The following is a 22467-nucleotide window of genomic DNA, read 5'->3' on the forward strand; positions in this document are numbered from 1 at the left end:
TACGGATACACGACGGTGCTCTTATCACAATCTGAACAATGCGGATCTGTTTTCGCCGTTCGGCCTCCATGCGTGAGGGTAACCATTTAGTCTCCAGGCTTCCCTCGATACATTGGAGCAGTGGGAGGTTATGGCGCTCGGATGACAGCTGAGATCGAAAGACAAAGTGAATTGTCCGATGGCGAGTGACTATTGGGCGCCACCTCGATGGCCGGGCCCTGCGGGGAGACCAGCCAACAACGGGCTGGAAGTGTCACGCGTCAGGCGGGAGACGGGCTCGAGTGTGTGCAACGGCAATAGACTTGGAATTGGGCTGGCTGGCACTGTCAGCAGCGTCAATGGCGCGGCGCCGAGGCTGGCGGCAGAGAGCTTTCGAGATTCGGACACTCTGGACTCCTGGAGTCTGAAGTCTGGCTACTGGCCTGACGTTCAAATTGATGCACCCCATGTTCCCTTGGCATGGTTGAGACGACCAGGGGCCCCCAACACGAGGTTGCAATCCAGCGAATTTGGAAGGGCGGCAGGTTGCAACAAAATAGGCCCCTGTGCTACCCTTGTGATTCCGTCTTGTCCAGCTGCTGGAGAGACCAGGGCCAGGGCGGACGAACAGCTCCATCCCTCATCTTGATCCCAGGTGAAGATTTCAGTGGTGGTGTCATAGCCGGGTTGTGGACTTTGTCGTCAAGAACATACGTTCGCAGGCAGACGTACGGCTTTGTCGGGAAGAAGGTGGTTCTGTTTATTGCATCTATGAGCTCTCTGGTCAAAGGAAAAAGAGAGAGGAACCACGTAACAAGAAGCCGACAGTCCGAGTGGAGGAGCACGCACGGGAGGATGGACAGACAAGTCTGACCCTGGCTGATGTCAGGTACATGCCACAAGTACCTGACAGACACAGGGCCAAGTCAAGGTGTCCGTAGCTCCAAGAAGGCCCGTCGGTAGTAGCCGGTGTGTGTGCATAAGGTATGAGTTGGATGGCTGTGAACCCGGTGGAGAGGGAAACGACCGAAGCATTGTCGGCCAGATGGCTCCAGCACCCACACAATTTGGCTTGTTGTCTGTTCCGGCTCGTCCGTTTTGTTCCCACGCGCACTTCATCGTTTGTTGGAGGACGAGTGCATGTCGCAGATGCAGAAGATGCTCATCTCTCAGTTATTCGTGGCCGGCATGTTCTGCGGAACTCCATCGGAGGCGAGTCTAGGCGCATTGCACCCTGTCATTCAACTGTACTTGGTCCTTAGGGGTATGTTTAAACTCCCTACCAGGTAGCGTGGGTCTGGCTAGGGTAGAGCAGTGACTCTCAATAGCTAAATTTCTATTCGACGTGCACAAGAATCTCGAAAGTAATGCTACTGATATAATCGCGAGAAGCATGGGCGAAGATACCTGACAAGGGGGTTAAACTTTGGCCTGATACCGTAGTAGAGCAATTTGTTGAATTACCTTAGTTTAAAATAATTAGGATTATTAGGGGTCCTGGGGTGTGTCGTCGGCACGTCTCGTCTGCACCCCGGTCGGCCGAGGAACATCACTCCCGCGTTGGTCATGGCTAGTGTTTCCAAAGACCCCATGCCGCGATACTTGTTCGAGCGTAGAGCGGCAGATTTGCAGAGCAGCGGTGGCCATTTGCACCATGATTTGGTCGGAAGCTTGGTGATGGATCTATTACATCTGGGTCGGAATGGCGAGATGGAAATGAGAAGAAACAAAATCCCGCCGTTGCAGCCCGGTTCAGCTGGGGAGCCGTGTGTCCTACGGGAGATGATGGAAGATAGTTAGCGTTCATAGGCCACGACAGGGCAAGGAAGGGCCGTGAAGGTCATGAGGTCGAGGTAAGGTATTCTGTTTGAACAAGCGCGTTGCTCTCAGTGAGGGTTAGAAATAATCCGCCAGCCAACAGATAGTCAGCCCCTTTCTCATGTTGCCACTGCTATCCTCGCTTGACACAGCTGTCTTTGTCACAGTCTCACTATAATGCTTTGAGTATATCCGTATTCTCTACGCGATGTACTCGAAGAGCCAACTGGAAGGACCGGTGCTGGAAGTAGAAGTTGTGATGAAGGTACAGGTAGTAATAGAAGTGGCTGAAGTACGGATCAGGAAACAGGAAGTGTTTACCCACCTGGTAATGAAAGTCCAGTGGACACAGTGGTGACATAATGGTAGAGGCATGAAGAAGCTCACCGCCCACGATGCAGCCACAGACCCGGGCTGAAGGGCCCCAAGTCGGAGGAGGCGTCTTCCCAGCCAACCGCATCTGCCGTCGTCAGCGTTCCCTCGTCTTTGTATGGTGTCCCTGAGAGAAAGAGAGAAAAAAGGTAAGCTTACAAGATAATAAGCTATTCATACGGATAGGTTCGGATGGTGTGGTGTGGGCGGCTTAGATTGAGATGGAGTGGCTCATGTGCCTGTGCCAGACCAGGACCAGGACCTGGTCGAGTTCAGGTGCCGCTGGCAGATGAGGGTGATGGGTGATGGGGATGACATCCATGGATGTCGAAATGGAGAGAGAGAGAGACAGAGAGGAGGAGGCGATCGGAACGGGTGGAATGCGCGGGGATCGGGAGGGCGTCGTTAGGTCGTTGGGATGTTTCTTGCTGCATTGTCCACGTTCTGTTTCTTTCCGTTTCCTAATTGCTCTTGGTTCTCCTCTCCTTCTCTTTCTCACTTTTTCTCGTTTCTACTCCAGTTGACTCTTTCCCATTCTCATCGTTTGTGCCCTCTTTCCCCAAACGACGAAAAGGAAAGAGGTATCAGAGTCGACTAATACTAATAAACTATCGCTCTTGCCTGCCCCTCCTCAGCTCACCCACCTCACCTTCCTTAGCTAAAAGGTACCTACCTACCTTGGCCGTGGCTTCCTTCTTTCCTCCTACTCGATTATTCCCTTCTTTCCCGTTCAAAAGCTACGGACGGATACACAAATATTTTGCCTGAGGTGCACCTGCCCTGCTCAACGACTCGTGGAGTGCCTCCTGCCTCCTGCTCTTTCACACCAAGCCTCAGAACTTAAGCCTTGCGCCTTCCTTCCTTTGTTCTTTCCTTCAACGGGACCTCCTTCCTCTTCCGCCTCACAGCTCCTCCCCCTCTTCGACGAGTGGACCATTGGCCTTACTTGCCTCACGGGACTTTCCACTGCCTCGCACCCGTCCCTCGTTTTTCTTTCTCTTTCGCCAACACACTCTCGAGCTGAACGAACTCTCAAGCAGCATCTCTCGTCTCTCGCTCCAACTTCTCGTCCGTTCTCGCATCCATCTACCTTCATCTCGCCTCACCATCTCATCCGACTTCGCATCTCATATTCAGAGATCACCCGCATTCTCTAAGCATCCGAACACGACTAGGAACAGTGTCACCATCACCTCCCTATTCAGCCAAAACTACACTACCTTCTCTTTTCTGTCGTCATCTCTCGCTTCGCAGAGACACGGGCATCCCTATCAAGGCATCAAAGCGACCCAGAAGTTGGGTCAACCCGGGTCCGTGTTGCAGGCACACCGAGCCCGTGTCACACGGCAATACCAGCTAGCGACTGTACGAGCTGTCAAACATCATCACTGATCTAGACACTGTCCCCGGATCGTTTTTGGGTTATCGCGATCGCACGGATTGAAATACCGAGCATCGACTTATTAACTCGTCAAACCGCTCTCTTGTGAGAGAGACGACGTTGTTCCGTACCTCTGACACGGACGTGGACTGAGCAAGAAAAGGAAACGAAAAAAGCCAGACCCAGGCCAAGAGAGAAGGTGAGCTTGCATTTCCTTTTCTGGCCCACTCTTCAGACAGCTACTTGGCTCGGTTGTCGCGCGTTCGTCCAGTCGTCGGCATCATCCAGCCTTTTGGTCGAGTGCCCGCCCAATCCTGTCCAAAGTCTCCAAACCCAAGCAGCCAGACCCCTTCATCCTCGCAAGTCGTGGATGGTGCGTGGACCCCAGATCCACCACTCTACCACCCAAAAATTCCTAGCCACCTAGCCAAACTACTCGCTTCCCGGCAGACCAGCAATCTCCCCCTGAATTGGATGATTTGGACCCAATCCATTATCCGATAATCAATTCGTCCCCCCCAAACCAATTCATCCCCTCAAAGCCCAAGGGATGCTTTTTTCGAGCTGACGTCGGATCAAAGCAGGAGAAAAGGACACCGCGCTGCACTACAAGCCAAACCAGACGCGCATTGCCGACTATAATCGAGGATCTTTGATATTACAACTCACCCCTATTTTCTTCTTTTGAACCCACGCACCCACCCGCCTACGACTCCGGATCCCGACCACCCATCTGCCTTCGGACGTACTGCAGATTGCTTGCCCGCACGCTGCCACACACACCGCGCGCACCGCACCGCACAGTGACCTGCCGAGGAACTGTCGGGTGGCTCCTCCAAAAACCCGTCCCCCCCGTTATTGTTTGTCCCTGCAGAGAGGCATGACGCTAGGAACGGCCATTTGACAGCCAACGAAAATCAAGCTTGCTAGCAACGCTCGCTGCTCTCCTCAATCGGTCGGACAGCTCCCCTTTTTCTGGCGGAAGAAAAGGCCGATCCCTTGACTTTCAATACGACGCGCCCGTCCATCATCATTATCCATACTCCCATCTGGTCATCCCTCCCGTCGCGGGTACCACACCATCCCACACGGTATACCTCACAAATTACAGCCAAAATGTCAAAGGCACAATCAGCACAGCCAGGTAAGCCAAGAATCAAACATTCTGATATGGATGTAGGGGATGGATATGCGCCGGCATGTCCTATCCTGCCCAACCTTCATCCCTCTTCCCACCCACCCCTTTCAATGCCTGCCACCATCTTCCCGGATTTCTCCCCCTTTGACTTTTGCCCTGTCCAACGGGAAGAGAGCCGCCCTTTCTCACGGATTGCACTGCCGCCCAAGCAAACGCAAGCACCGCGCCCGCTCCACCCAGTTGTTGAACCTGCTGTGTCATGTATACCGCCCTCATGTTTCATATCCCTCCCCCCCCTCGCCGTCACTCGCATGCACGGAGCCGTCGCTGTCTTTCTCTGTCTCTCTCCTTCCTCCTATCGAGTGCTAACTTTACTTCCTTGGAATAGGCCATCAACCTAGCAAATCTGCTGGCGCTGGCTTGACGCTTAATCTCTCATCCAACAACCCCTTTCGCAACCGCGCTGCCTCCCCACTACTCTCCGGCACTACGAATACCACCTCTCCCGCTTCGCCTTTTGACGACCCTCCCCGACCTGTCTCGCGCAACCCATTCCTCGATCCATCATACTCGAGTAGTCAACCGAACTTGATCGGAGCAGGCACCATGTCGACATCACTGGACAACAAGGCATCGCCTACCGCTGAGGAGCTGTTTGTACGTTGCCCCCGATGAATCAATTGATGGAACCCGGACCGATCCCTCGGTCGCCAATTGAATTCTTGCCGCGCGTCCATTGAGAGTTCGCAGGTTACTGACTTTCCGCCCGACAGGATGGTCTCACCATTAACGATCAGAAGCAACCTCGACCCCCGACGAATCGCCCTCCTGGAGTGCCAGGACGCGAGAATGTGCCGCCTGGAGCCCGTCGCGGTCCTCCGCCACCCGGCCACCGTCCATCGAGATCTCAGGAGGAGGCGATGAGACAGCGACGCCTTCAGGGCAGTGGTGGTCCTCCCCGACCTGGTGGAGCTCCTGGATCGCCCCAACGCCGACCTCAGGAACGCCGACCGCGCAGGAACTCTGAGTCGTCCGTACTGATTGATATCGAGAAGTCCCCGACCGACGAAGAGAGAAAGGCGAAGGAAGCCAGACGTCGGGAAAGAGAACGCCGCGCCCGGGAAGGAAAGGACAAGGACCCCAAGAAGCCCAGTCGCAGAATCGATATCATCGACCAATTGGATGCCACCAGCATCTACGGCACCGGATGTGAGTAAAGCATTTTTTTCAGTGGAAATTTCCAGGCTAATGGCATGTAGTGTTCCATCACGACGGTCCTTTCGATGCAGCCAACCCCCACCGTAACCGCAAGGGCAGCCGACGTGCACCGATGCAAGCCTTTGCCAAGGACTCCCTCAACATGTCCCTTGGCGGCTCCGGTCCCCTCAACAAGCGTCCGGACCATGCTGTGTTCATGGGCCACAACGACGGCGAGGCATCGGCAGACTTTGCAACTGCTGCCAGACTTGAGCGCAAGGATGATCCCGCAGTCTTTGACCCCCGAGCTCGCGGTTCGATCGTTTACGGAGAGGAATCCATGGGACTCGGTGCCTCGACCTTCCTGGAGGGTACTCCTGCTGCCCGAGCTGCCATCCAGAAGACTCAGGCTGAGCAAGCCCAGCAGTCGACCTCCGAGGGCCTTGGCCGCAGCAAGTCCATCGCCCAGCGCATTCGTGGAATGAAGAGGGAGCCCCGCGAATATGGTCCTTCTGGTCGAATCACTAATCCTGAGGGGGCATACACCTCCCGCCGATCGCCCGATACCAATGGACCCGCCAGCAGCATTTCGTACACTGGCGAGCGTAACCCCTTCTTTTCCGAGTATGGAAAGGAGCCCGAGACAATCTCGGTCAAGCGAGCCGACAACGGTACCCGTTCGCCTGGTGTACCTCCCCCAGTGCCCCGTCGAGGCTCTGCTAATGGCCTCGAGCGTCGTGCCACAGCTGACATGATGTCACCGACCGAGGACGGACCCAGCAAGCCTTCTGGAGGCTTCATGGCCAGAGTCAAGAGTCTGAAGGGTGGACGCAGACGCCAGGCTTCCGATGCCATGGCACCGCCTCCTGCACCTGGCACTGCCGCCTAGTGGTTTCGCAGAACTTAGGAAGCAGGATACGAGAGCACCGAGCCAACACAAAGGACACAACAAGACGAATGCGAAGGCATACGGCAAAGAAAGTCCTTGCCATTCATCAAACGCCTCACCATGAGGCGATTAGTTTCAAGAAAGAGAAAGGGTGCAGTCGATGCACCCCAAGAACGAACGACGTGAAGTTGTTTGAACCTATCTGGTTACAATGCAAACACATTGGGCTACGGATCCGATAATATCGAATTCTGGATCATTTGTGGAGGGAGTCAATACGGTTGGGATCTCGAATTGGGTTGGGTGGCTCTTGGAGAAGCCATCAGGACGAGAACTACGATTGTCAGGGCGGAGCGGTCGCGCATATGCGTCTGGATTTTCACACCACCCGACAAGTGATACCTTTCTCGTGAATAATCATATTTCTTTGGGAGGAAACGAGCCTCCTTTTCTGCCTCTTTTGCTACAAATATTCCAGGGCCGGCAGAGGCACTTTACACAAAGGGAAGGCATAGAGCAGGCAATCCAACAGTCCGTCGGCAGATTGTTATGAATTAGCTTTATTGAAAATAGAGAACATTGAGCCTCACATGACGTTTCTCAGCGCTAATTTGCGGTGCATTCAACAGTGATAAGGTAGCGACAATGATGGGATACTCAACATGTGCAAGGTATTTTTGGAACAAGGGATCGGCTTATTGACAAGAAAAGCACAAAATGCATGACTACCTAGTCTGCCGTGTCCCCCTAGCAAGGTTTCTAGTATGGCGAAGTCCGGATGAGATGCGTTGAGTAAGGTGGAAGGCAAGGAGTGAGAAAGGGCTGCATAAGTGACAATCATGCAAGACACAGGGGTGATGTCATTGAGCCTTGAGGTGGCTGATAAGGCCCTGTCCCAACCTACACAGTAATGTGCCAGTCTGGCTGGCCCTGGAAAGCGCCGAGACTTGAATCGAGATTTCCAGCGGAGAATTTACAACAGCTCCTCCCTTCCCCTGGAACTCTCGTCGGAATTTAATCCGCGCAACTGTTGGCAGCTGCCATCATGTGACTTGACGATACCTTCTTGCTGGCTTCCATCATTCCATCTCAGAGTAGAGACGCAGCAGAGTCGACGAAAGAATAAGTCGAAATGACACGGAAATGATACCCTTTTATTTTTTTACCTGTCTTGTTCCAGAACGGTTAGGGCCACGGTGAGCCCCGGAAGAAGAAGAAGGCATACAAATATGGCAGGCGCCAATGACGACGGCGGCGATGAAATGATATTCCCCGCTTCGCAGGCGAGCTCGCATTTCCCCCTTGAGCCAGTCTCCGCAGCCGTCCTCTGCAGTCGGGAGACGAAGCGCAGAGATGCAACGGTGGCGAGGGGTCGAGTGCAGGTCGGGAGCCGGGAGGTCGATGAGGAGGTCCTCTGTGGCGGGTTCGAGAGGGGGAGTGTTGTTGGGCTTAGTTCTGAGAGTGAGCAGATGGGGATCTTGGTGAGTCTTATCCTGCATTGAGGGAGTCAAAGGGGAAATGAACTGACTTTGTATGATTAGATTTCGATGCAGGCCCTGGCCAAGACACTCTGCGGAAAGGAGCTCGAGAATGATGAGAGGGGCAAGGAGGCGAGGGTGATGGTTGTCACGACGCAGCCTCCTGCGGCCATCCTCCCGCCGCTGAGGGATGCCATTCGAACGGAGCTCGTGGTCCGCGGCGCCGCTGAGGCGGATGTGGCGACGAGGTTGAGGCGGTGTTTGGGGAGGGTCTCTGTCTCGAGGGTGTTTGATTTCGAGGGCTTGTGGGAGGCTCTTGGCGACTTGGACATTCTGCCTGAGAGTCCTGAGCCACGCGTGGTCTCCTCCCCCGGGGTTCGCGCACCATCTAGGGAGCGGTTGAAGGATGATGATAAGCATGATACGGGAGACGATAAGAGGAATGAAGGGGTTGCGGAAGGCTCGGCCGGTGTGGAAGCGCCTGCTGAGGATGCGGCGAATTCGTCGAGGGGACAAGAGCATGCTGCGCCTGAGCCAGAAGTATCTCAACAGCCCGAGAGGATTGTGTTGCCGGAACTCAAGCCACGGCCTCAGCCGATCAAATCTACGAGAACAGAGATCGCGGACAGTGACGAGGATGACGATGAGGACGCCATCTCGCTGCCATCTTCGTCGTCGTCTTCGCTGTCACCGCCGCCTTCGACAATTCGGTCCCCGACGCCGTTTATGGCTGCAGATTCTCCCGAGAGAGGAGCGGATGAAGAGGAAGTTACTGAAGGCTCACAGGGGGACGACCTGAATAATAATGTTGAAGGAACGCCAGAACAAGTCACAGAAGAGCTTCACGAGGAGGAGACTGAGAGTAGACCACCGCCGCCGGAGAACAAGATTCCCGAGGCCACCGCAGCCGTAGCAGCACCCGAGAGCAGATCCCCAGAAGACGACGATTCGAAAGGTCCAACCTTGCCGGATATCATCCTCATCACCCACTTCCACAGCCTCATGACGGCCCTCTTCACCCGCCGCGACCGTCAGTCCGCGCATGACTCGCTCCAACGCCTCTCCTCCCACCTGCGGTATCTATCCAGAAACCTGGAGACTAGCCCCTTGATCATGCTCCTCAACAGCACGAGCTCTTCAAAAGAGTCGACGGTATCCAAGCCCGCGAATGCCCAGGGAGGTCAGCCGCCGCCACCACCGAATGGAGGAGAACATGGCACTGGCAGTGGTGGTAAGGCGGTCGACCCGACGCTGCGATCCATCTTTAACCCACCGGCGCTGAATATCACGGGTTACGGCTACGGCGGGAACCAGGCGGCGTCGAGGCGGAATAAACCCACCTTTGGGCTTGTGTTTTCGCAGCTTCTCGATTTGCACCTGCTGTGTACGAAAATACCTAGGGATAAGGAAGATGCTGAGAGATTGTATACTGCTGCGCCTGGGGGCGGCGGTGGAGGGGAAGATGATGGCACAGGGGGTGTGAGATTTGTGTGGGCTTTGGAGGTCCTTCTTGACGAGATTGGTGTTTGGGAGCACGGGACGGAAGCGGAAGTGGGAGGAAGAAGAAGGGGCTCGAGAAAGAGCAGAGAGCAGCGATGGGGTGTTGTTGATGTCAGGAGCGGGCGGGTTGTCGATGCCTTTGAGGCGGTGGAACGGAAGAAGGCTGGGGAGATTCGGGTTGTTGGCGGGTTTGGGGGCCCGCGTGTGTGAGCTCGCCTGCCTTTGTACAACTTTTTACGGCATCACCATGTCAATACTCTGAGACGAGTCAAAAAAGGACGAGGTAACAAAATGGCCGTGGGACACACTTCCTGGATGCATCGCGGCGGACGGTACATCATGCCCTTGGACCCGGTATTCTCGGACTCGGGCGACGACACCTTGTTGTCCTACACAACCGCCAAGACACGACTTGTCTACATTCTCAACCAGTCAAAGCCAACAATGGATCTGAATATCACATGCACCGGGAAGAAGTGGAACATCATGCAGAGCCGCGACGGTGCGGTGTAAGTCAAACTGCAAATGCGGACCCTGATGGTCCGCCTCGATGCTGCTGCCCGCCCGGGACCGGGAGGGGGGGGGGGGGGGGACGGGAACCTCTATGTCTCCATCCGATGACAGGAAACCTACCGCGGGGGAGCCGGGGGCGTGGGGGGGAAGAGTAAAACCGAGAGCGGGGCCCCGGGGTGCCCCCCGGGGGGGCGGGCCCCCCGGGGGGGGGGGGGGGGGGGGGGGGGGGACGGGAACCTCTATGTCTCCATCCGATGACAGGAAACCTACATCAGCGGAGACCGGGACGCCCACTTCGTCCGGGTCGTGAATGTCTCAGACCCATTCTTTGTGTTGAAGAATTACACAACAATTACCTTTTACCTATATAGGGCTATGATCGGGAGCGAGTACTTCTCCATGGGGCATCGAATACAAATCCGTTTCAACCCTTCTACTTCTCTCCGTCGAAATCTCTCTGAAAAGCTGATACGTCACGTTCGCTCATCGTCAGTGGATTCTTCGCCGTCGTCGCCGTCTGCGGCTGCTTCGATATCGGATACCCAAGATATTGAGGATATGAAGGCGAGTTGTGTCTTGCCATACGCGGCTGTGGCTGCTTCTGTCTCGGCTTTTGCTTTACCCGAGACTAGGCCCGAGCCGTCAATAGTAAGAATCCAGGATGGGAGCTCGAGGGAGTCGAGTTGGGAGACAACGCGGGCACGGAGTTATGACAAGTCATCGTCACTCGGCCATGTGGTCAATGCCATTGGCGGCATGTTCTACCAAGCTGCTGGAGCCGTGGCCCAGGCCGGTAGACGCGTGATGGGACATCCAACCGACGCCCACGACATCGGAACCGGCCACGCAGCGCCGGTCGTACTACAGCAAATAACAAGTGAAGATCCGAGATCGCGTCAAGAAGAAGCAGACAAAGGGGAGAATCTCTTGACGTTGATCAACGAGAGCGGCATGCAAACGGAGTACTTCACGACGCTCCTCACCTCATACGACAAGGTCCACGACATGCTTCTCAGCAACAACGACGAGCAAACGCAGAAACAAGAGCAGTTCACGATCTTCGTCCCCACGGACTCGGCCTTTCGGAAGCTCGAGGGCGTTTTCGAACTCAGCCGAGCGGAGCTACTCGGCGAGATCCTCGAGTACCACGTTCTTCCGGGGCGGTATACTTACCAAGACCTCCGCGGTCTGCGGACGGCGGAAACGGTTCTCGAAAAAGGTGGGGGCGGGGAGCTTCGACGGCAGAGACTGAGGACCACGGAGGGGCCATCGGGTGTTGAGATCAATTTTTACGCCCGGGTTCTCGCTTCCGAATCGAGGGAGAGCGGGGATGGTGCTGTTGTCGTCCACTTTATAGACGAGGTTCTGATTCCGCCGCCGCGGTGGGATATACTCGTCGGTGCTGCGGTGCCGGAGGATATGCTGGGGGCTTTTGCGAAGGCGGTGAAGCGGAGCGGAGTGAGCGAGGAAGTTTTGCGGCGCCTGCGCGGTGGCTCTGGGATCACGGTGTTTGCGCCGTCGAATGAGGCGTGGGATAAGTTGGGCGAGGAAGCGATGGATTTCCTCTTTTCTTCGCGGGAGGGGGCCAAGTTTCTCGAGGCTTTGGTGAGGTATCATTTTGTTGCGGAGGTGATTTATACGGACTTTTTCAAAGGCGTGGAGATGGATGAGGAGGAGATGGAGAAGAAGACCGACGGGGGGAGGGACCTCGGGGAGGACGCCGACGGGGCGGGGCGGGTGCGACGGGATGTTCAGACTCTGCTTGACGGGGCGAGGGTCACGATCGAGGCGGTGGTTTTTCGCAGCGCGAGACGTACGGGCAACGCTAGACGGCCGGTGGGCGTAGTGAAGGGGGGTGTTGGGGTGAATGGGGCGGCGGTATCAGCGAGAGATGTGCCGGTCAGGGATGGCGTTGTGCATATCCTGGACGAGGTGCTCTTGCCACCGCCAGCGCCGCCGCTATTGTCGTCGACTTCGTCTTCGTGGAGGATTGGCGTGGAGGAACTCAAGAGGCGGCTGGCCCGGTTTGTTGAATTAGGAGAGGAGGGCGATTGGAGCGAAGAGTTGTAGGATATCCTTGGTAGTATCGTGTCCGTAGATTTAAGAGTGGAACGTATGAAATATTGTCTTGCACTCCGTACCCAGATGAGTTGAGACATGGATTCTTGTGTGTTTCCTCCACCGTTGAATCAAGCATCCTCAGGAGGTTTATTTCCGAAAGAAAAGTCGTCTTGGCAATCTACAAAAAACACAAGACTATGGGCACGTGGAAGTTGAGACGATTGGGTGACGACCTAATTTGGATTATAGTCATGAACCTTGAGAGGAACGAAATGAACTCTCGCGACTAAGCACGGTCTTTCACTTTCGCTACTACTTCGTAGTCTGTGACTTTGTACTACGAAAGCTCATTTCCATGCTATCCGTGACCCGTATACGCCGTATCCGTACAGCCGTGCCAGAAACTAGGGCCTTGAGTCTGTCTCTTGCTAGACAGTCCACCATAGGTTCTACTGGCGATTGTTCCCCAATCATAACGTTTGATAGTGTGTCCATGTGTCATAATGCAGGTTATCAATATCGTTTCTGCTCCACGCGTAGTTATTTCCCGAGTCGGCTTGCGAGCATCATCATTCCCGACTCGGGGAAAATCATCCACACCGGCACTGCCGCTGCTACACCCTACATAGCCTAATCACTTTTTTTTTTCTGTTGGAGCGCAACACCTTGTAGGCACAGTTGCGCTTATAAGAAGGGGGGGGGGGGGGGGGGAGAAAGTCCTTCATAAACACTCTTGGCAACTCCATTCTCCTAGGTAAACCCTCCCTTCTATTATTTTCAAGACCCGGTATACGAATACTCCGTACTCGCCAACATGAAGCTCGCACCCGTTCTATCCATCCTCGTGGCCGGCCTCTCGTTCGCCAGCGCACAGGTTTGCCCCGACAAGAACCTGATGGAGTGCTACGAGTACTGCGACTTCAACAACAAGCCCAACGATGCGTTTGTGGCGTGCACACATGCTCGTTGCTCGTACTGCCGCCCTTAGACTGAGGAGATTGAAACCCGGACACAGATGGGTGGGAGAAGCTGTGAGTAGGGGAGATAAAGGGCCGTGGTGTTTGATCACGACTGACTCGGTAATAGGGCCCCATTGGTCGGTATACAGGCACTCAATACATGACGATTCCAGCATAGAAGATACCCAGGATAGGCGGGTGGTGGATGGTGGCGATGGCGCCGAGTATCAAGATAGAAATGCAGTATGAAGTGGAATAGATTTGTGATCGCAACATACCCTTGAACATATTTCCAACTCCATCCACAAGCTGTCTATTAAGACGCGAGTCTGCCAAGACGGTCTCGGAACGATGCATGCGTGACGTTAGTCTCTCGAGAAGGCTACGTTTGTTTGCTCTCTTGATGGAATGACCTAGATGTGGCTTGCCTCCCTGGCTAATAGCACGGGGGAAATCCCAAGCCACTCCCGAGCCCCGGCCGCACGGCCCCACAGCGGAATGGCCACCCAGCAAAATGCTTTCCGAAAAAGCCCCCACCTCGCACCCGTCTCACTCCCCATTGTCCTTCAGCTTCCGCCGCCTCCGGCACATCGGCTAGGTAACTAGTGCGGCTTGGAGCCCTTCGCCGCTCCGTTCGCTGAGGACTCCAGCCGTTTGCTGCTGCCGTGCAGTTGCAACAACGTGATGTAAGGCAGGTGCCTAGGTACTTTAGTGTACCGGCTGTTGAGCCCGTCGATGCAATTGCAACAGTAATGCCTCCACCCTCCAATGAGTCGGTCTCGTTGGGGACGTCCGATCAATCAACGATGCGAGAAACGCCTTATATATGCCCCCCCAAAGATATGTCACCTCGGGTTCTTCAAAGGACAGCGACGCGGAGCACCACGCTGCTCACAGACTCGAGATTTCAGCTTGGGAGTGTAAATTGTGGCCCCCCCAAGTTTGAGGACCAGAACGGGCTCCAAGTTTCACGTAAGATAGATTGAGCGCGGTCTTGGCGAAATTCGCTGCGCCCTACGGATACTCCTTAGCTTGTGCCGTTACATACGCTACCGGATTGTTCTTTTGCATGCTAGACTTGGTTGCGCATCCGGTATCGCTGGGCAGCTGAAGCATAACGTGAACGATCGGATCACCGGTTGGCGCCGCGCGTTGGCCGTAAAACGTCCTAAGAGCATCGCCGCTACGGAGTCATCCGGCTCCGAGAGATTTTCCGTTACCAACACGGGGTACGGTCGAGTTCGGATAACGGGCACGGACGGGACAGGAGGTGAGAATACTGGGTTGATGACTTTGGTGCTCCCAGCGATACGGAGTAGTCCGCTTCACGGGTTCGAGATTTCTGGGGCACTGAGTCGTGCGTATCTCGTCGCTCTGCCTTACTCTACTGACCTCCCGCACCGGATAGAGATTGGAATCTCTACTTTTCTCGGATTCCATCCACATGTAGTCTAATCTCGTCTCGACTCAGGGCACTTTGTTGCGGATCGTCGGATACACCGTAGAGGTCGCTCCACTGGATGAACTACCGCAAGATCAAACGACTCCTTGGAGTATTTTCCGTCAGTTGTCTCCACGCTTGAATGGTCTAAGCCTCTGAGATTGGTAGGGCTAGAGCCAGACCGCGATCGCTGGGTGACGTTGTGGAACTGCGACTGATGAATGAGGCGACTTGTGCGAGTCCGTGAGCTTGATCAGAGTATGAAATTAGACATAGAGTTTGACTTCAAACTGAGGTAATCTAAGTAGATCATTGTAGGTGAACTAGTGTATCCGTACTCGAGAGACACAGGCATGTTGTCGTTCCACCTGTGAAGTTGAAGAAGAAATGTGATCTGTATAAAGGGCTTTCAAGTCCCTCGTCTTGACAGTTGAACAGAGCTCGAAGTCATCATCGCCTTTGTCTCTCATTCCCCAGCCTCTACATTCGTTTCTCACAGCATAACCATCCACTCTCTTTCAAGATGCACTTCACCAAGTTTGTTCTGGCAGTTGTCCTGCCCTACATGTAAGCACCACCGCCTCCACCTCTCCCGGCCCATGAGCGTCCTGAGCATCTTACTGACCGCGACGCAAACAACAGAGCCGCCGCCAACACCCACGTCGGCTGCAAGTGCAACACGGGCGACGACACCTGCCTCCAGGCCGCCTGCAACGGATACTCCGACGCCGGCGTCTTCTTCAACAAGCCCAAGGGCCACGAGGATACCGTCTTTTCGCAAGTCAAGGATGGCGTACGTTGATCCCCCTCTGCCTCTCGTACACAGACATCTTGCACATTTTGCAATTCGTCATCTCTCAGTGACTAACCCGCGTGGACATGCAGAAATGCTACGCCGTGTACAACAACGGCAACGAGTTCCTGACGTTTGAGGGGCTCGGCGGCAAGGAGTGGAGGGCCAAGTGCGAGGAGCACTGCAAGGGTGGCTCTACCTGCTGAGTCAAGGCCAGATGGAAAGATTTGTGGTCCGCTTCCTTTCGCGTTGACTTTGTTGTAGCAGCTTATATGCCAAAGTGATGATTTTACCAACGATTATCTCTCCATTCCTGCGAAATTTTGATGACATTGTAGATGTAAGGTTTCATGTCTTTAAGCTTACTTACCTTGCTAAAGGTTGAGGTGGATGGCACGGGCTGAGACGGGAAGTTAAAATGACGATGCAGATATTAAGGATAAAACTTAATTACGAAAACGAGAACGATGCTGAGTCGTGTTTTACAGTACAATTGATAGGCCCAGGGCTGTAACGTTTTTGGAAGAAGAAAGTAAAAAGGACGAAAGAGAATAACGAAAAGCCGATGTAATGCTGTCGCACTATTCACCACGCTTTGCAGCCACAGCGAGTCCCGCATGCCATCGTGATGCTTATCCATGTGGTTTGCGATAGTCTAAACGGGCTCGATGGACGACAGCGGACATGGCGCGGCGGTCTTGGTCTGCTCTGGCGCGAGGATCGTCACAACACCCCTGTTCACCAAACAGGTCCACACGGAAGGGTGGCCGAGTTGGTTATGGCGCCAGGTTAAGGTCAGCTTAACATCTGTTTCCTGGTGGGGCAACCCGCGCGAGTTCGAGTCTCGTCCCTTTCATTTTTGGGATTTGTGACGAGGTATTCGTGTTGTGTTGACCTTTTGCCGTCCACTGTCTTTGTTACCGGGCGTTTGGGAAGCGTTGGAGGATGCAGGCAAGGCAGGGGGATTGGATCTTTCGAGTGCTCGCATACGAGTCCCGAAGAATCTTGAACCAACAAGTGGTTCAAGTAGAGAAGATGAAAAATGGGGATACAGGTTTCTATATGGGAGCTAAACCCGGATCATGATAGTGTGGCTGCGTGTGAAAGTGAAGACTAAGGACGTAAGACGGTTTGCTAGTAGACCGCTAGACCTGCCGTCTCGAGTTTGACAGCTCGTCCGGCGGTGAAGATGGAGTCTCGGGCGCCTCCTGCAGCTAACACTTGGGACACCCGCCTCATTATCTCTCACCGAGTCTGGGGATATGGCATGCTAAGACTACTACGATCACTCATGGACTTGAAGATTCTTTGAAGATGCTTGATTTCTGGCTCGAGACATGAAGCATGGTTCTTGATTCGGCGAGAACCGCAGCCTCAAGGACTCAAGACTCAAGACCCAAGAGACGACTGAGAGGTCGAGAGATGTTAGGTAAGCAAACGGCCGGGCTCCCCTGCAGCCCAGCCACTCACAAAATGAGCCCCCTGTCATGAAGTGGCGTTGCCTCGTCGGCGGGATAGGTGACAGCGGATGCGGAGACGTGCTGCCGCCGGGGTGGAGTCCCCTGTCTGTGGTGTTCTTGCGCAGTATCCCCAAGTCACAAGTGTCACTCTCTCATTGTCAAGGCACAGGTGCGAACCCAAGCCAGAGAAGATCTGGTTCTTGAATGGGTGGTGTTGTGTGTTGGGCACATTCTAATTGTTAAGTATCCGTAAGGTATGCAACCTGCAAGTTGGGAGATGTACCTTATGCAGGACAGCTGTACTGCAGGATACGTACTCTCCTCTCATCTGAAAACCGCCTGAGGTGCCGTACCTAAGGTGCTGCTGGTAGGTACCTTACGTAGTACGTAGTAGGTGAGGTGTACAAAAGCAACATGGGACGAACTGCAACCACGCGATAGACTTTTCGTGTTTTCCCCTACTTCGTAATATGCTCTCTCTCTCGCTCTCTCTTCTTTCCCCTCCTCTTCTCTCTCTATGTAAAACAGGGACATCGTTTCTTGTTCCTGACAAACGTCAAAAAGGTCAGTCTTCCTTGTTCAAAAAGCGTCTCCTGTTCCTATTCTGGCACTGGTTCCTGCATCCGGGGCGCTACGGGGCCTAGCGCCCGTCAGGGACCCCCGGGGCTTCAGGGATTTTCGGTGGGGTTCTCGGTGGCTGGGAGGGCAACGCCGTTCCCTCCCAACCTCCGACCTGCAACACCATCGCAACCACCGACGAGCTGCAATCACCAGTCACAACTCTCCATGATGCATGGTTTTCTTGCTTTCCCAACCACGCGGTTTCAACAAACAGCAAAAACCTCACCACCACCCACACCACCACCCACACACACTCCCAACCACGATGCTCAGCCTTCCCTTCTCTCTTCTCTCCGTCTCTTGTGTATCCCCCCCCCTCCCTGACCATTATTGCAGTCCGGATATGCGTATGCAGCCAGACTATTGAAGACATCTCCGCCTTCACTCTTGCTGATAATTGGCCTGGTAACAAGTGGAGGCTTCATCACGCCGCATCAGCTGCAGAGAGGTTCTCACGACAACAACGACGACCCATGAAATAGGATCAAAGGCATAGCCGCCATGTATCCTGATAACGCCCACCCCGACGACGCCTATGTGCAACATCAACGTATGTCTACACCCTATATCGCAACTTGACCTCCTTTACCACTCCTTCACACACACACACACACACACACACACACACCTTCTTTCCTCTTCCTCTTCTTCATCATCGTCAGCTTCATCTACAACTCTTTCACGCCCTCACCCTTCCCACCCCCTCCAACTCACGACAACCCTGCCCACCCGCCTCTTTTACTTCATATTCATACTAACAACCTCATCGTAGGCGGCCAATATCCTCCTCAATATTGGTCTGCCGAGACACCATCACAACACTCATCCACACCAAACACCCTTCGCCCTCACCACGCAAGGAGACAGCATCATGCACACGGCATAGAACGAGAAGAAGAAGACTCCAGCCCCCAGGAAGCCCTTTCTCCGCCGCCGTCTTTCGTGCCCCACGCTCCCTCACCACCCTCTCAGCAGCAAATTCACGCAAACCCTTACCACCCGGAGCAGAACAACTTCCCTGCCCCCGTCGTCATCGGCAGCATGTTCTCCTCCCAGAGCCATGACCCTTACACCTCTCAGCCGGCCGTTCACTTCAACGAGGCCCAGCTCGCCGTCGACGACGTCACCAACCGCGCCCGCGCCAAGGGCTTCCGCGACGAGCTCACCATCGCTGCCAACGGCTCCGTCACCCCGGGCGTCGACGACACCCCTTACCTCCGCTATGCCTTGGAGGCTCTGACCAGGGAACACGGCCATAGCGGCGGCTTCTCCCCCCCTTCCAGCGTTCCCTCTCCGAACGAGAACACCGGCTACTACCGCGCTGCCGGATACCTCCCGGACGACCTCCAGAGCCCCCTCATCAGCGGCGACCCGGACTCCGGCTTCTCCCCCATGGTCCCCGTCCCTACCCACACCCGGGACTCGGTCCGCCGCCAGTCCCGGCCGCATTCCAACGCCGGCGCCGAGAGGCCTTCCATGTCCCTCGGCACTCGCATCATCTCCATGTCGCCGCCGCACTCGGCAGACTCGAGATATCAGCACAACCAAGCCCAAACCCCGGCCGGCATGAACCCCGCCGAGACCACGCCAAAATGGCTCCCTATCAGTGAGAGGGAGACCGTCTTTCCGGGCATGACAAAGATCGACACCATTGACGAGGACCGCACGATATATCCGCGCCTCAACTTCGTCCCCGCGATCCTGCGTCTCCCCTCCCTCATCGCCCTCATGATGCTCTGCCTCGCCATGATCGCCTGCCTCATGGTCGCCGCCATCTACTCACCAATCCAACCCGGTCTCCTAACCTACGGCGAAACAATCTACAGCGGCAAATACTTCCTCTTCCGCATCCTGCCCCAGCTCTTCGCCTCCCTCATCTTCGTCTACGCCCAGTGCGTCGCAGCAGCGACCCTCCGCATCCTCCCCTTCGCCGCCCTCTCCGACGACGAGCCCATCCGCCGCCGCAACGCCCTCTTCCAAAACATCTACGCCAAAACTTTCCTCTTCCCCCAGCTCGCCGGCCCCGCCCACGTCAAAATCGCCCTCGCCATCCTCTGGCTCTCCGCCTTTGCCATCCCCCTCGCCAGCGCCTCCTTCACCGTCATCCTCGTCGACGTCTGGTACTGGACCGCCGTCCAGGGCGTCGTCTGGACCCTCGTGGCCCTCTACGTCCTCATCCTCGCCGCCGTCGTCATCCTCCTCCTCTTCTGGCACAACCGCGTGACGGGTCTCATGTGGGACCCGCGCTCCATCGCAGACCTCTCCGTCATGATCGCCCGAAGCAACACCCGCGACGCCTACCGCGGCGCAGAGGTCGCCCCGACGAGCAAGAAGCTCCGCTCCATGCTCCGCAACCGCATCGTCGACCGCCTGGGCTACTGGATGACGGACGACCACCAGGAGACCCCCTGGTACGGCCTCGGGACGGAACACTCCCAGGGCCACACCCCGTCCGACCTCCACTACGACGTTAAGAACGAATCCTCCTCCTCCTCCTCCGCCGTCGCCGCCGACGACCACCAAGACCGCCGCTCCGTCACATCCACCCTCCTAGCAGGCCGCTCAGCCCACCGCTCCGGCCTCGTAGAAACCTACAAACTCCCCTGGTGCCTCCGCACCCCGCAAGTCCTATTCTACGTCGTCGCCTCCGCGATCCTCCTCACGGCCCTCTTCGTCGTCTCCTTCCTCCATCGCACGTCTCTCGTCGCCGGCTTCCGCCCAGGCGTCCCCGCCGCGCCCCTCTCCGCGCCCTCCTCCTTCTCCGCCGCCAACTTCCTGTACAGCTTCGTCCCCAGCTTCCTCGGCCTCGTCCTCCTCCTCGCCTTCCAGACCCTCGAGCAGCAATTCCGTATCCTCCAGCCCTGGGCCGACCTCAGCACCGCCACGGACGGCGCGCCGGCCTCCCGCTCCGTGCTCGCGGATTACGCCGCTTGTCTGCCCTTGCAATCCACCCTCCACGCCCTCCGCAACGGACACTACCGCGTCGCAGCCCTCTCCGCCCTCTCCCTCCTCCTCGCCTTCCTCCCCGCCCTCGCAGGAGGCCTCTTCATGGCCCTCACCGCCACCCGCTCCCCCTCGGAAGCCGGAGGCGGCGGCGGCGGCGGCGTCCGCATGTTCCCCAACATCCCCGTCTTCGCCGTCGTCCTCGCCCTGCTAATCCTCTACCTCGCCGCCCTCGTCTCCCTCCTCTTCGGCCGCAACGGCTACCGCCTCCCGCACGCCGTCACCTGCCCCGCAGAAATATTCTCCTTCCTCGCCAACGAGGACTGCGCCGCGGACCCGGCGTTCCAGGCCGCGCCCCGCTCGGCGGAGAAGCTGCGCGTGTACCTCGGTGCCGGACCGGGTAGCTCGGCGAGGGGCGCGTCTGCCGCGGCGGCGGGGATGAGTCAGAGCGTTTGGGTGTTGGGGTACGTCGAGGCCGGGCGCGATGTGAGGAGGCTCGGGGTGAGGCGGCTGAAGAGGTTTACGGGGGACGGCGCCGGGGAGAAGGGGCCTTTTGTGAGGCCTTCTTCTAGGAGGTCTATGATGGGGATGGTCTGATGACCGAAACCTCTTGGACCCCTCAGACCACCTCAGATCCGACAATTTTCTTGTCTTTTTCGGGCATCTTTTTCTTTTCACTCATGTATCGGCGTTTACTGGCATTTTCATGGGACACATTTCTGGGATTTCTTCATTGCATTGGCATGGCGTTTTACAGGTTGGACATATCCACGAAGTTTCCAAGATGAAGACGAATGAGAAAGAAAGTCAGAGAGAGAGCGATGGAGCAGAGAAGGGAAGGCGTCTTACGATATGAGTGTACGGGAACGATTTACATGGTATCCACGATAGAATATCTTTACGCATCAAATGCATTAATGCCAATTCACCTTATCCATCATCATCATCACCTCCAACATCCATAATCTTTGCCCAATGATATGGGTTCGTGTCTTTCGATCCGTTTGGTATTAGAAATTCCCAGCAATCGCGTTAGAATATGGCAATCATGAAGAACAAGGTATAGCAGCGGGAAGCGTCCCTGCGAATCTCGCGAATTCCAGACGTGCACCGCGTATCCAGCTCTGGGAAAACCCTAAAAGTCCTCAAGATCCTGGACTCCTACCGAGACTGGAACAAACCTTTCCAAATACACTCGCCTACTAAACCTTCCCCCCAAAAACAGCTTCCTTCGTCTAACCTCCTAACGGGTTCCCCGTACCTCGTTGCATCTCTCGCCCTCCTCGCCTGCGGATCCAACACCCGCCAACCCGAAGCGAGCTCTCCCCGTCGTCCCCTTCTTACCTCCGCCCCACCCTCGGCTCTCTCCGGCTTACACGAACCACTGGCCGGTGAACCACCCAACGACCTCAAACGCCCGTAAGCTTTCCGTCCACCTCCTCCCTCTACATATCAACGTCGCGCATTGCTCCAGCAACTCAAAAGTCTAGATCCTTTCACGTGGGCTGCTCGCAGCGAAAAGCCGCAGCAAAAAAAAGGTGTAAGTACTCTCGCGATGGGGAATGGGCTGGAACTCCTCCGGTCGTGTGTTACCCCGGTAGCCTACCTAGAAAGTTCCTACTCCAGAAACCGTATCCATCCCTACGCAGGTTTTCGCGCAAGACTAGAGGGAGGGGATGCAGAAGAGGCAAGGCAAGTGAGTAGCTCCCATCGTCATATTACGTCATCGAATGTTTGTAGTGTGGCGAGTGAGGTTTCCTCGGCGAAAAGACTCGAGAATTTTTGGTTTTTGTTTGAACAGACAATTCGAACTTTGAGGAGGCATTCAGCTTTCCCGTTCATAGTTAGTCTACCTTGTGGCAATTATCCTATCTTGTTGTTATTGTTGATGTTTTACTCTTCTTAGGTTGGTCAAGTCGCCAGA

At 55.5% G+C, this 22467-nt stretch overlaps 5 protein-coding genes across 5 annotated transcripts; all 5 read left to right on the forward strand.

Annotated features, from left to right (window-relative positions):
• Positions 1 to 4666: 4666 nt before the first annotated feature.
• CABS01_11936 (mucin-1) lies at positions 4667 to 6774 on the forward strand (the record flags this gene model as incomplete). Its single annotated transcript, XM_060545290.1, has 4 exons — positions 4667 to 4694; positions 5077 to 5345; positions 5462 to 5897; positions 5948 to 6774. 4 exons carry the CDS (start codon positions 4667 to 4669, stop codon positions 6772 to 6774), a joined length of 1560 nt encoding a protein of 519 aa, XP_060397155.1.
• A 1229-nt stretch (positions 6775 to 8003) lies between these two features.
• On the forward strand, positions 8004 to 12335 carry CABS01_11937 (uncharacterized protein; the record flags this gene model as incomplete). The annotated part of the gene is made up of 4 exons (XM_060545291.1): positions 8004 to 8255; positions 8316 to 9954; positions 10030 to 10261; positions 10637 to 12335. The coding sequence occupies 4 exons, from the start codon at positions 8004 to 8006 to the stop codon at positions 12333 to 12335; spliced, it is 3822 nt and encodes a 1273-aa protein (XP_060397156.1).
• An 805-nt stretch (positions 12336 to 13140) lies between these two features.
• Positions 13141 to 13463, forward strand: CABS01_11938 (uncharacterized protein; the record flags this gene model as incomplete). Its single annotated transcript, XM_060545292.1, has 3 exons — positions 13141 to 13277; positions 13342 to 13357; positions 13413 to 13463. 3 exons carry the CDS (start codon positions 13141 to 13143, stop codon positions 13461 to 13463), a joined length of 204 nt encoding a protein of 67 aa, XP_060397157.1.
• A 1786-nt stretch (positions 13464 to 15249) lies between these two features.
• Positions 15250 to 15725, forward strand: CABS01_11939 (uncharacterized protein; the record flags this gene model as incomplete). Its single annotated transcript, XM_060545293.1, has 3 exons — positions 15250 to 15293; positions 15369 to 15519; positions 15612 to 15725. 3 exons carry the CDS (start codon positions 15250 to 15252, stop codon positions 15723 to 15725), a joined length of 309 nt encoding a protein of 102 aa, XP_060397158.1.
• A 2376-nt stretch (positions 15726 to 18101) lies between these two features.
• CABS01_11940 (phosphoribosylaminoimidazole-succinocarboxamide synthase) lies at positions 18102 to 21140 on the forward strand (the record flags this gene model as incomplete). The annotated part of the gene is made up of 2 exons (XM_060545294.1): positions 18102 to 18150; positions 18373 to 21140. The coding sequence occupies 2 exons, from the start codon at positions 18102 to 18104 to the stop codon at positions 21138 to 21140; spliced, it is 2817 nt and encodes a 938-aa protein (XP_060397159.1).
• Positions 21141 to 22467: the final 1327 nt, after the last annotated feature.

Source organism: Colletotrichum abscissum (genome assembly GCF_030869225.1).
Source record: "Colletotrichum abscissum strain IMI 504890 chromosome Unknown Scaffold_34.1, whole genome shotgun sequence".
NCBI classification, from domain to species: Eukaryota; Fungi; Ascomycota; class Sordariomycetes; order Glomerellales; family Glomerellaceae; genus Colletotrichum; species Colletotrichum abscissum.